The following is a 13,353-nucleotide window of genomic DNA, read 5'->3' as shown; positions in this document are numbered from 1 at the left end:
AAGGTTTACTTTTGTGTTTTCGGCTTCCTGTGTTGCTTCTAGTGCAACTGTGTAATTGATTTCACTTGCTATCATGTGACGTGTTTACTTTGGAAGTTAAGTGATGCTTTTTTTTTTTTTACAGCTATAATGGATTTCCAGTATTAAAACTAGATTTGTTTGAGCGACCTGAAGGATTTCTCACAGCACCAAATAACAAACTGTCCTCAAAAGCCAGCAGTCCCAACAGCCCATCGCCAATGTTCAGAAGAACTAAACAGGTACTTGCGGGTATTCTTGTAGCGTGAGGCGCTTTGGAAAGTGACAGCTTGCTGCCTTCATCTTGAGTTTGGCTATAAAGACTGGCTGGCAGTGCCTGCAGCCTCACTAATGGTTCTCCGCTGGTACAGTGACTATAGAGTAGCTGTGCTAGTTGTTCTCTGGAGGTTTACCTGTCCTTGCCTACACTGTATTGTACAGGGGCCCTGTACACAGCTTGTCATTTGCTGTGCTGTCCCTATACCTTCTGCATTCTTCACGCTGTTCTCCATAGGCGTAAACTGTTGGGCTTCCATATCTACTTTTTGACTGATTTTCATTATCCAGGGCTTTAAGAGGGGCTGTAACTTTCAAATGTTTCTTACAAAAAATGCAGACCAAAAGTAGTAGACATTAAATTTAAGAAATGCAAGTTTTTAGGAGGGGAATATTGCACGGCAACTATTTTTGAGTATCAGTCACTCTGCTTTCATTTTCTTTCCCACTTTATTACGTTGTTCATATTAATGTTGCAATTTCTGTAGGTATAACGATACATGTTCAGTTTTTAACGTGTAGGTTTGTGTAATGTGTATGTAAACAAACACAAATAATCTTTATGATTCTTTACAGGAAATTAAATCTGCACATAAAATTGCTAAGAAGTACTCATCCATACCACAGATGTGGTCCAGGTGTTTGTTACGTCACTGCTATGGTCTTTGGTTTATCTGCCTTCCTGCGTACGTGAAAGTGTGCCATTCAAAAGTCAGGGCTCTGAGAACTGCATATGATGTGCTACAAAAAATGCATGCCAAAAAAATAGATCCGCCTGATGAGGTAAAATAAGTCAACCCCAGAATTCCAGAAATAGTCCATGGGTTTTACTGACTGGAAGCACAATACTAACTTGTGTGTGTTTTCAGGTATGCTACCGAGTACTCATGCAACTGTGTGGACAGTATGGTCAGCCTGTGCTAGCAGTGAGAGTGCTTTTTGAAATGCAGAAAGCTGGTGTTGACCCTAATGCCATTACTTACGGCTACTACAATAAGGTAAGTATTTCTGAAAAGGGAGGGGGGAAAAAAAAAAAGCGTTTTTATTCAGGCAAATAGGAGCAAGCAAAATAAGGGAGCAGTTCAGATGTAATTCTGTCTTTTCTAGTAACTGGAAGAAATACAAGACTGAATAATTGTGTTGTCTTTGTTTCTGTAGGTTTAGAAGTCTACTTTATAACTGCCAATGTAACCCAATTTGAAATTTAAGTTAATGATTTCACACCTGACTGTTCCTTAGGATGACTTTATTTGACCTTGATATTTCCAAAATAGGCTGTTTTGGAAAGTACCTGGCCTTCAAGCAATCGAGGTGGCTATTTCCTATGGATGAAAATACGAAACGTTGTTTTAGGAATAGCACAGTTTAAAAAAGCATTGAAAAAGCTACCAACAAGCACCTCACATACTGCCATTCCTGGTAGAGTATTCACATCCTTTTCTTTTTTATTTTCATGCTGATAAGAAAATTATTTCAAAAAGCTCTCTGTTGTGAATTTGATGATAAAACCATTTTAGACAAAAAAAAAAGTAAGCTCTTGCATAATTTTTAAAAAACACCTTTTTTTTTGTCTTTGAATCCAAAATAATCTGCTCTTTATTTGTTGTATCAGCTCTTCGTGGAGACAAAATATGAACCTGAAATCAATGTGATAATTATCCTAGTTCATACCAGTAGCCTGTCTCATAACTGGCAGAAACTTCTGTCCAGTCTTGTCATTTTTTTGTTTTCCCCCTTTTTTTGATGTTAGTTAAAAGGCAACTAGAACTAGTCCTTGAGTCTGTAGTACTCTTTACAGGTTCTGCGTACCAACTGAAATGATATTTATTTTTATCTAGAATATAAGTACAATATTTGAGGCTGTAAATTTAGGTTTTCTTTCCTTTCCAGTAAAGATTTACGTGATGTTCAAATGGCTATATTACCATGCTGGTGATTACCCGTCGTTTGTATTTTTTCATTGGTACTCCTTTCCACAGTATTTATAACTTACTACTAGTAAAGCAAGATAGTACATTTTAAAGTACCAGCAATATAGCTGGTTTAGTTGTAGTTGGCCTTGGAAGACCTTTGCAATATACATGTATAAATGTATGAAGATCATCTGAATCATCTTTCGGGGTCCCTTCCAACCAGGGCTGTTCTATGATTCCAAATACGTACAAATAAATCTTTGCCCTGACAAACAGAAGAGATAATGATGGCCATATGGCTAGAGTATTTCTCCTAGACTCAGGAGACTACAGTCCTACATCTGGCTCTATCACTAGCCTTCTGGATGACCTTGAACAAATTTACTTTATTTCTGCCTGTTCTTCATGAAGCTGACCTTCCTGATAAACCACTTTTTTGAAACACATCTGTGCAAAGCACTATATAAGAGGTTAGTGTTCAGTGTTGGGCCCCTCACTACAAGGAGGACATCGAGGTGCTGGAGCGTGTCCAAAGAAGGGCAACAAAGTTGGTGAAGGGTCTGGAGCACAAGTCGTATGAGGAGAGGCTGAGGGAGCTGGGGTTGTTTAGTCTGGAGAAAAGGAGGCTGAGGGGAAACCTTATTGCGCTCTCCAACTGCCTGAAAGGAGGCTGTAGCGAGGTGGGGGTCGGTCTCTTATCCCCAGTAACAAGTGATAGGACAAGAGGAAACGGCCTCAAGCTGCGCCAGGGGAAGTTTATGTTGGATGTTAGGAAAAACTCCATCACCGAAAGGGCAGTCAGGCCCTGGCACAGGCTGCCCAGGGAAGTGGTTGAGTCCCCATCCCTGGAGGTATTTAAAGAACGGGCAGATGTGGTGCTTGAGGACATGGTTTAGTGGTGGACTTGGCAGTGATAGGTTAACGGTTGGACTCGATGATCTTAAAGGTCTTTTCCAATCTTAACGATTCTGTGATTCTATGATTAGCGATGTTGGTCTACAACTCAGACCAGGTAAACTAAGGAAGTGTAATTACTAAGTAACTGTCGTTTATATAATTAATGGTATTTGGTTTTGACATCATCTAATTTTTTTTCAAGATTTCTTTGCATGAAAGCACATAGCGAGAATGCATGCTGACTCTTCAGGCAATCTCAAAAACTTTTTCATAAATTTCAGAATATTTTGTTATCTGTACAATAGCAACAAGGTTTTTACCCTCTCTGTAGAGATTCAGTGCAGCATCTTTAGGGAAAAGAGGGAAAGAAGCTGACTTTCAGCCATGTTGTACCCTCTTGATCCTGGACAGGTGCTTACTGTTATCTCCTAAACTGCATGAGAGTAAACTCCCTAAAGATGCTGTGGGACTGCTGGAGACTTCAGGTTGACCTGGACGAAGGACATGGAATGCATGTGGCTTGAAGTGCTCACTTAGTATTTATAGTGAACAGAAACGTTATCTGCTTTGTTAATTTGCTTTATTTTGGTGCTAATGCCTTATAACAACCTGGAAAAGGATCAACCATGTTAGTGTTAACTAAATTTGGTTCTTGAAATCAATCAGTCAAACTATATTAGTTACACTTGGAGCAGTGTTTTGTCTTAAGAATGACCAGATAGTGGCTGGAATCTTTTGCAGGGGTTTTTTTGGGTGGTGTTGGTTATTTTTATTTTCATCTTATTTTGCAAACAAACTCATGGTTGCGGCTGCATTGTTTCAATTTTTTTACTTTCTAGAGTAAAACCATGAGAATTACGTGCATTAACTCTGAGAAACATACTACGCTAAAGTGAAACCATGTTTAGATGCCTCTCAGTTCTTGAAAAGATGTGACATTTTGATAAAATAAACCAGGCAACAGAATAAAAGACAAGCAGGGCTTTAGTAGAAATGTTGCAAACTACCCTTTTAATTTCATCCTGTAGAGCATTGCTTCAATGTCTATACTGTAAAAGTAAGCCAATCATTTTTCTCACTTTTTTGGTGGTAAAATGTTCACTGTTAATTGGAATGTACTTGATAAGAGGCCTTTGAATTACTGTGGATATTCAATTTATTCTGTTTAACAATGTCATGCTATTAAATACCATTCTGTCATTACCCTGTTATGATAGGGGCGCTTCCAGACTTTGGCAGTAATACATCATTCAAAGAAGAAGCCAGGCAAGGAAAAACTTGTCTTCAAGATATACAAGAACAAAAAGAGGACAAGAGAGAGAGTGACTCCAGTTCTCGTATGTGTCTTGTGAATACAGATATCTAGTTCATTGTGGATAAATAGGGATTTCAGCAAAAGCTAAGTGGGGCAGCCGATTTCTTTTTTTTTTTTCTTTTTTTTTTTTACAGCAAGTGTATGTGATAATACCAGTTTATGCCCATGCCTTACGTTCTTTTCTCTAAATGCAATATTCTGGATGTCTAATGGTTTAACTTTTAAAATTACACTTCTTTTTTCCCTCCTCTTTTTCAAATAAGTGATAATGGTAATATAAAGGCTTAATGATAATTACAGCTTAATGATTTTGTCTTTTAAAAAAATAAATTGCTTTATAGGCATAATCTACAGGAAACCCTTTTCTACCAGTCAGTTTTCTTTATAAATCCCTTAAGAGGAGAACAACTGAATTTTTGTGGGTCTGTGAGAGAGGCCTAAATTACTCAGCTCCCTGGAATTCTCAAAATTTAGGAGATGCATCAGCAATGAGGAAGGCTTTGGATTTGTTGTGGATTTTTTTTTGCCTTCACGTTTTACATCTGCTGCTCATGATTTCCTTAACTGCAGTTCAGCAGCATAGACTTTATGCAAGCATATAGCAGATCAGATTGTGTAGTGAAAATGTATAAGTACTATAGATTCCTGTATACATTCATTGAAAATACTCTTCTTAATAAGTGTTCTCATAATATATTTGTTTACATTTTTCAGTGTGCTTTTCCCTACTATTTGAGTAAACTATTCCCTTGTCAAGTGGAAGTGGTGTAAAAATATGAGAAAATGTGGAACCAGAAAAGTTACTTCAGTGGTTTTTTCACCACAGTCTTCCTTCTAGCATTAGTATTTTTTCTTCAGTTTGCTTGAAAATTTGTGTGTTACCTTTAGTCATAAGAACGTACCTGTAAGGTGGCAGGCAGGTTGGTTAGGTTTAATAAAACTTTTGAGGACATAGACAATGTGAATTCTGCTGAAAGCTTATATTATTTTTAGCCGTAATTAAGACAAGTTTGTGGCTCTCTAGAGTAATATTATCTGCTGAAAATGTTTTGCGCTTTTGAATACAACTTGAGAATATTAAGTTGCTTGAATTCCTTTAAAGAAATAATTGTCTATTTTGGGTAGCTGCCTGGCAACAGAATTTGTCTTTCGGATATGAAAGAGATTAATATAAACACTGCAACGTATGCTTCATTTCTTTTGTGTAGCTGTGGTCATGGGGGTAATCAGATCTGTACAAAGATAGGCTCATTGGCCCTGAGCTCTTGCAAAGGCAGGAGAAAATACTCTTCCGCCTATGCTTTGCAAGTGAACAAAGGTGGTCTTAGTCTCCACAAGCACCACAAATTTTGGTATGCAAGTACTAGCTACTTGGAGTCTGTGTACAGAATCTTATGGAACTTCCACTTATAACAGTAATGCCAGGAATTAAATATCCATAGTTCAGTTGTTCCAGCTTGAAAACCTCTGCCCAAGCAGATATCAGCCTACGCATCGTGGGATATGTACAACATGCTGTCACTTAATCCTGCATAAACCATCTAATAGGCAAAGGAAACTTGAGACTTAAACTAAGTTGTTTTGATTCTAAAGAACTGTCTGTCCTTTTCTGTATACAGTGTCGGAAGTGGAGAGCACAAAAGGGAGTGGTGACTGCCTACCTAAACTAAATTATCAGAACTCAAGTAATGCCAAAGCTGCTTCTAGCATAGTGCGGCTCAACGGTACAGTTGACAATACTGTAGCAGAAGCTAGCACGGGTGAGTGGAAGAGAAAATAGATTTTGATTCTTGTGCAGTTTTGTCTCTATATATTCCATTTCTAAAAAGAGCTCTAAGTAGCATGCCTGAGTTCTGTTGTCCACAAAACTGACAGTATTTTATTGGTGTAATGGCAGCGGCCGATGAAATTTGTGGGAGCAACTTTGTGGGAGTGAGTTTAGGTTAGAGTCTGCATATGCTGTATCAGGGAGATGCATCTGAATATTCTGTAGTTCCAGATTTATTTCTTGTTTGTTTGCCTTTTTTTTTTTTTTTTGCTATAGTTAACATCTGCTTACAAAATCCCAAGTCGTGTTTGTTGTTTTTTTTTCTTCTTATAACCTCCAGCAACTAATAAATTCCCTCAGGATGGACAAGAGGGTTCTATGCAGTACAACTAAAAGAAACTTTCAGGCCTTTTCACGAGTTTTTAGTAATGTCAAATTTGGTTATTATAATACTATCAGCAGTGCTTGAAATACTGTAGTATCATACTTTAAAGTCTGCATCTTTATGCTCTGGCAAAACCATGGAGATTTCTCTGATAATAACTCATTTTGTTGGCTCTATTTCTAATTCATCAGGTTAGAAAGTGTTGCTTTTTTTGCCATTTCCTGGATACCTTTGCTGCCCCTAGCTTTCAAACCTCTTAATAATGGAGTGTGTCTCCAAAAGAGGAAACTAAATACATCTGACACTTTTCTTGATGGTGTCTCTCAAAGTACTCTTGAGTTGTATGATTTGACTCCCTTTTAAATGTTTTATCGTCTGACCCTTCCTAAAGGTTATGACCATGGTCAACTCAACTTTTCAACCGCTAGCACAATACATAGTGAATGCCATCTCTGTGCTGCAAACTGTTCGAAAGATGAGACAAATTTGCGTTCTTTTGTAATTTTGTTTAGTTTTCTTGCATAGCAAGAAATAAAGCACCTTGTTTCATCTGTTTTTCAGAGAGTTCTGTAGGATTGCTGTTTACATCATCTTTTGAGGATGCCAGTGAAGCAGAAGTTATAAAAAGTAAATCCTTAAGAAAGAGACATAAAAGCGCAGTAGAACCTGACTTAAGGGAGATACCATGGGAAAGCAGGAACCGTAACCTGAGTGGAGATGGCTTAGTGGGACTCATGATAAATAGAATAAATCAGGAAGCAAACCCTGGAGAAATTGTTGAAAAATTAGGAGCTGATGCCAAAATCCTATCTAGTGCATTACAGAAAAACATAAGGCCAAAAACTCTTAATATCAGAACTTCCTCTTTGGGATCTAAGAGAGAAAGCCTGGAGAAAGAATCTAGTGATGAAGATGCAGCTTTTGATTGCAGTTTTACAGATAAAACAGAGTCTCCTGTTATTTTTGATCTGGAAGACTTAGATGCAGAACCTGAAACATCTACAGCTGTAAAATCCTCCAGTGAAAAACCTAGAAGGCTGCAAAGAAAGAGCAGCTTTCCAGTAAAGCCAGTTGAAAAGACAGATGTTGAAACTGGATTTGATCCGCTGTCCCTGCTGGTTGCTGAGACAGAACAGCAGAAAGAGGATGATGAGGAGGAGGATGATAGAAGTGTTTCTACTCCATCTGCAAGGCGAGATTTAGCTGAAGAAATAGTCATGTACATGAACAACATGAGCAGCCCTTTGTCAAGCCGTGCCCCAAGCATTGAGTTGCAAAAACCCTATGATGACAGAAACGCTAATAAAAAGAGCCCAACAGTAATCCAGCCTTGTAGGAGGTCCAGCCTTCCCCCGAACTCCCCAAGGCCATCCAGTCTTACCAAATCCAAGAGTTATCACGCAAAAAATGAAGAAAGGCCAAGAGACAGGCTTTGGTCCTCCCCAGCTTATTCCCCAAACAGTCCAGCAAAGGAACAGCCACAGGATGCAACTAGTGCATTAACACTTGTGTCTTCACCGTCATTCAACTTGGATACGCTGTTAACACCTAAGTTTGACGTTCTAAAAAGCAGCATGTTTTCTGCTGGGAAAGGGGTTGCAGAGAAAGCTAGCAAGTGGTATTCAAAATTTACAATGTATGCCGCATCCTCAAAGGTAAATTTTTATCATTGCTTTCCCCCAAAAAAACTTAAGTTCCTATGCATTAAGGAAGAAGCTTTGTAAAGGTTTAATCACTGACTCCTATGTGATGAATCTCCCATTTGAATGACATGCATCATGATAGACTATGTGCATTAAGTTGTTTTAATCATGTTTGAATTTCCAGGGCCCTAATTTTATTGTCCTGAATCAAACCAAATTTTGGTCTAGCATGGGTTCAGAGTATATTTAATGGGAAAACCTAAGTATGTCATAGTGTGTTGAGAGGGCAGAGAAGACTGCTCTGCCTTCCCTTATTTACCTAAAGAAAAAAAACCTGAAATAAACAATGATATTTTTAATTCTTTACCGCTTTTATGAAAAAAAGGGAAATCTGCTTGTATTGATTACCAAAGTGATTTAAGGCTAATTTTGAACTGAGGTTAATTGTTTAGAAAGTTCTTTGCTGCTACCAACTCAAACCAAAACTTTTTTTTTTTATTCTTAGTCCTTGGGACTGAAAATAAATGCAGTTTGCTGTTGGTGTATTGTCTTAATGTGCTTAAAAGCAATCTGAGACTAAGTAACTGAAGTATCAATGATGCCTTGCCTATCCTAATGCATTCCTACAGCTGCTAATAACTCCTATAGCAATGGCGGGAAAAAGTTATAGGATTAAAACGTTTAAGTTTTCATTTAGATCTTTTTATTTGGCGAATCTTAAAAAGAATCCTCATGTAGCTATTTAACCCTGAGTGATACTTGCCTTATTTCACATTTGTTCTGAATATAGATCTGAGCTGAGTGACTTTTCAAGGAGGGAAGTTCATGCCTTGAATTTACTGAGACAAAGAAGGCTGCCTCTTATTTTCAGAAATATTTTTGCTTTCCTTTTCTTAGTGGAATTTTTCTTCTCTCAGGATCAAAATTCAGACCGAGCAAGTGTTTCATCTCTTGGAGCTCTGGACTCAGAATCTACTTCTCTAACTGATGAAGATGTCTGCAATGATTTTGAAAGTGCTTCTCCTCAGGAGAATACCACATCCGAAATTAAGGGAATTGGCCTCAGCAGGACAAGCCTAGAAAGCTCAGCTTCCCATGATGGCTCATCAAAACAATTTGACCAGTGTGGTAAGAGACATTCATTGACCCGAACAAAAATATTCCAGTTTTGAAAGTTGTTCTTTTATAATTCTCAGTTTGGGATCCTCCTAGTCATTAGTCTTTCTTGTGGAAGAAGTAAATTTTTCTTTTCCTACCTGCAAACTATTACTCATACAGTTATGTCCTTACCTATGGATATTTTTGTTGTGGAACCTTGTTTTGAGTGTTCTTCCTTGTGAAATAACTTGCACAGTAACATCCTGTCCCTGAAAACATTTCCGGATGCTACAGCTATGTAGATAAGAGACCCTCTAGGTCCTTCAGTATTCATGTAATCGTCTTATTTGTGTAAGCTGTACAGCTCCAGAAAACATCTATAAAAACTTTCAAAAGGTAACTTCATTAGTCTGGTTTTGTTTTCTAAAAGTAGTAAAAATCCTTTTTGGAAAATTGTTGTCATTTTCTGTAAGCCACTGTTGAAACTGATTATCAGACAGACTTTGTATTTTTTTTTTTTTTTCCCTAATCTGCGCTGGGTAATTGGTAGTGACCGTTATATCACTTTCTGTACTACTGTCATTATAGAGTACTGTGTGTTAATCAGAATCGGGATGAAAGGAAGATCTGTCTACTTAGATCCCTCCACTTAGCACCTGGAAAAGTATGCCCAGATTTGGCTCCCTGGTTTGTGAGATGTGGAGAAACTGGAGGGGGCAGTGGAGGCTGCCGTCCTGGCCAGGGGATTGGGGCATCCTGAGGCTGAGGGGAGCCTGGCTCCTTCGGTGCGGCGAAGAGAAGGGTCAGGGATATCTGCAGTCACAAGCAGCACCTCTTATCCTTCCCTAGTTTTTGTCCAGACAGAAAGTGTGGGTATGAATTACTTAATCTTCCAAGCTACCAACTCTTGTGAAAGAAGAAAACTGAACATATGGAAATTCTATGTTGGTAGATTTTATTTTTGCTGCTGTTGGTGCTGGGCAGATGGCAGCCTCACCCCCCAGCTTCACATTTCTTTCTGTCTGAGTATATTTGATTTGTTGCGTCTTCCATCACACGTTTTATAACTGCAGTATTGTTTGACCAGAAAAACAGTTCACTAAAAATGCATATTCTGAATAACTAATACTTTGGGGTTTTTCTGTTAATAGGGTCTCTTTCAAAGTTCCCCTTACCTGACAAATCAGAGTTGATATCGTCTTGCAGTACAAGTAGTACCAGTGTGTTTCAGAACTACGCTATGGAGGTACAGGATGATTTTTTTTTCTATTTTAATTGATACACTAAAAACATATGTCTTTAAATATAAATGCTATCTGAATCTCTGTTAAAGTTCAAAGCTTAAAACTAATTCACTGAAAGATAGATAAATACTTCTGTGACAGAGTAGGTTTCATTTCAAATCCTGCTCTAGAAATGTCTTTATTGCAGTCACATCTTTTGGTCCTTAAAGCTGCAGTTCTGAAGAGTTTGAGGATTGGATGCCATTGAATTCAGGCCCTTGCGCAGCTAAATTTATTTTAAGTGAAAATACCAAGTCTTAAATAGCACTATATATTTAAAAATACTGAATAGATAACTAGCTAATTCTCGTTGTAGTTTGTAGTAAGATCATTTTGCTTTTTCAGTATTGCACTGGATTTGGATTAATGACTGGTCATTTTCATCTTTTTTCCCCTCATTCCTATTATACTGGCAGTCACTACAGAAGAGTGTTTAAATTCTAAGAATAATTTATGTAGGTGCATAAATATTCCTGTACTATTATGTTAGCAAACAGATTACAAATGATATGTTATTGTTAATAAAAATATTATTGAATAACTGGCTGGTTTTACTCTGGGAAGCCATAAAAGGATCACTTAACCCACTTAGCTACAGTATATTTATTTCACGAGCATAGTTCCACATCCCAGTCTACTTGCTACAGTAGAACAATGATCTGCATTTAACAAATTTTTCAGACAATGTTTGTTCCAGTCATTTACCTTATCAGCTGTCTGCTAATGCAGTTTGGATTTAAGATTTAATAGTTGTTCTGAAATACGTGAATTTAAACCCCAACGTTCCAACCTAAAGCCTGGGAACAGATGCGTGGCTGAACTTGTATGCAAGTGGTGAGCAGTATTCATCTAAGGGCGAATATTTTGGGTATACTTTTAACTGCTTTGTAAAAGAAGAATAGTTTTGAGAATGTATTATAGTGGAGTTCCGTTATCTGCTGTATGCAGGTCCTCATCTCAAGCTGTTCACGATGTCGAACTTGTGACTGTTTGGTTCATGATGAAGAAATCATGGCAGGCTGGACAGCAGATGATTCAAATCTCAATACCACGTGTCCTTTCTGTGGCAATTTATTTCTGCCTTTTTTAAGCATAGAAATCAGAGATCTTCGGCGACCTGGACGGTAATAACATTATATGAATTTTCCTCAATTTTGAATGCTCGTAATTGTGAAGTGGTTTTTGTTTGGTTTTTGGATAATATTAAGCTTTTTGCTTTCCCTGCAGTTATTTTCTGAAGTCCAGCCCTTCTACAGAAAACGTGCAGTTCCCATCACTTTTTGCGAATCAGAGTGGGAAGTCCTGTAACACTGCAGCTACTGTTGGCCTTGCTACATCTCTAGTGTCTGTTCAAGAGGATATAAATTCAAATAGGTAAACCTGCCTTTTTTGCATAGAAATTACTCAGGTTCTCTGTGGATGTGCATGAATTCCTTATCAACAGAAATAAATTTAATAAGATACTGTGTGAAGAGGAGAAATTGATTTGGGAGGGAATCTCCTTGCTGCCTCTCCCTTATCTCTGGGCTGACCACATCATGCTTTTTCAGCATGGTGTTTACCATTTCATCCCTAATACAAAAATTCATGTAGGCATCTGTAATTCTGCAAATTTTATGAACTCTTTTAGGATGTTCATGTTCATTACCACTGCAAGGGGGAATAAAACTTGGACTGTAGCATGAATTAGTGTGGTGGCTGACAAGGTAGAATCTGAGGTGTCAGGTCAATTATTTCCAGTTTATTTCTGTCTGTGTATATGTTTGAGCACTCTGAGTAAAATTTTCTTAATTCTTAACTTTCCCCCCCCCCCCAGCAAATCTAAGCAGCATGACAATATTTGTGCCAGAAGTATCCAGATCCCCTCAGGAAGAAGACAAAATACCTCTGGGTCAGAATGTACGAGTCACCCTGTAGCAAGGAGTATCAGTACTTTTGGTCCATTGGAAGAAGATGAGAAGGAAAACCAGAAGATCAGCCATATCATTCCTACTGGTAGCCTGCCTGCTACTTTGCAAGGACCAACAGTGTGTAGTTTTTCTACCTTAAATGTCATTTTTTTAAAAATGTGCAATAGATTAATGTAAAACAACATTAATTAGGAGAACAGAATTAACCATCCTAAATTATGAAAAATACTAGGTTTTATTATTTAAACTAATATTCGTTGTGTCTTTTAGATGTTGGTGTGTCTCATAGGGAACAAAAGTATTCATAAGACTTTGTAAAGGTAGTTACATTCCAACTAATGGCATTTTTTCTTTTTTACCATAGGATTCCTTGGGCCTAGAATGGCGCTTACCTAGTCCTGATCCTATAACAGTTCCTTATCTCAGTCCTCTAGTGGTATGGAAGGAGCTTGAGAGCTTACTTGAAAATGAAGGGGATCATGCCATAACAGTGGCGGACTTTGTAGATCATCATCCTATTGTGTTCTGGAATTTGGTGTGGTATTTCAGACGCTTGGACTTGCCCAGCAACTTACCAGGATTAATACTTTCTTCTGAGCACTGTAATAAAAACTCCAAGGTACGGAATCAGATAGGAAATATTGACATATGAGAAGTGCTTGTTTTCCCATATAGGAAATCATTAGATAATTCAGTAACTTAGAAATGTGTCTTACGATATGCTGGGCCCAGTCCTGAATTGGTAAAGAACGTGTCAACTGAAGGAAAATAAGCGTAACTCCGGAACTTGGGCTCAGCAGTACTTGTGTGGGGTAAGTGTTTAGCTCTTACTAGTCACACTGTAATT

At 37.9% G+C, this 13,353-nt stretch overlaps 1 protein-coding gene across 8 annotated transcripts in view; it reads left to right on the top strand.

The window, feature by feature from the left end:
• The window catches only part of DENND4A (DENN domain containing 4A), a 57,987-nt gene that overhangs the window by 38,205 nt on the left and 6,429 nt on the right, over positions 1–13,353 (top strand). For 5 of the 8 annotated variants that reach the window (XM_087743224.1, XM_087743223.1, XM_087743226.1 and 2 more), the window contains 13 exons: positions 125–260; positions 871–1,077; positions 1,164–1,292; positions 1,569–1,713; positions 4,322–4,441; positions 6,039–6,179; positions 7,134–8,227; positions 9,133–9,343; positions 10,465–10,559; positions 11,545–11,720; positions 11,824–11,970; positions 12,413–12,623; positions 12,871–13,125. In XM_087743224.1, coding sequence (XP_087599350.1) covers positions 125–260; positions 871–1,077; positions 1,164–1,292; positions 1,569–1,713; positions 4,322–4,441; positions 6,039–6,179; positions 7,134–8,227; positions 9,133–9,343; positions 10,465–10,559; positions 11,545–11,720; positions 11,824–11,970; positions 12,413–12,623; positions 12,871–13,125 — 3,067 coding nt within the window. Of the gene's footprint in view, positions 1–124; positions 261–870; positions 1,078–1,163; positions 1,293–1,568; positions 1,714–4,321; positions 4,442–6,038; positions 6,180–7,133; positions 8,228–9,132; positions 9,344–10,464; positions 10,560–11,544; positions 11,721–11,823; positions 11,971–12,412; positions 12,624–12,870; positions 13,126–13,353 lie in introns of those variants that run through there. The other 3 variants (XM_087743229.1, XM_087743227.1, XM_087743231.1) reach the window with 3 other exon arrangements.

The sequence above is a fragment of the Nipponia nippon genome, unplaced genomic scaffold, assembly GCF_047370975.1.
Source record: "Nipponia nippon isolate SJK-2023a ecotype South Korea unplaced genomic scaffold, ASM4737097v1 scaffold_9, whole genome shotgun sequence".
Classification (NCBI taxonomy): Eukaryota; Metazoa; Chordata; class Aves; order Pelecaniformes; family Threskiornithidae; genus Nipponia; species Nipponia nippon.
Note: the sequence above shows the minus strand (reverse complement) of the source record. Positions and strands in the feature narration are given on the sequence as shown.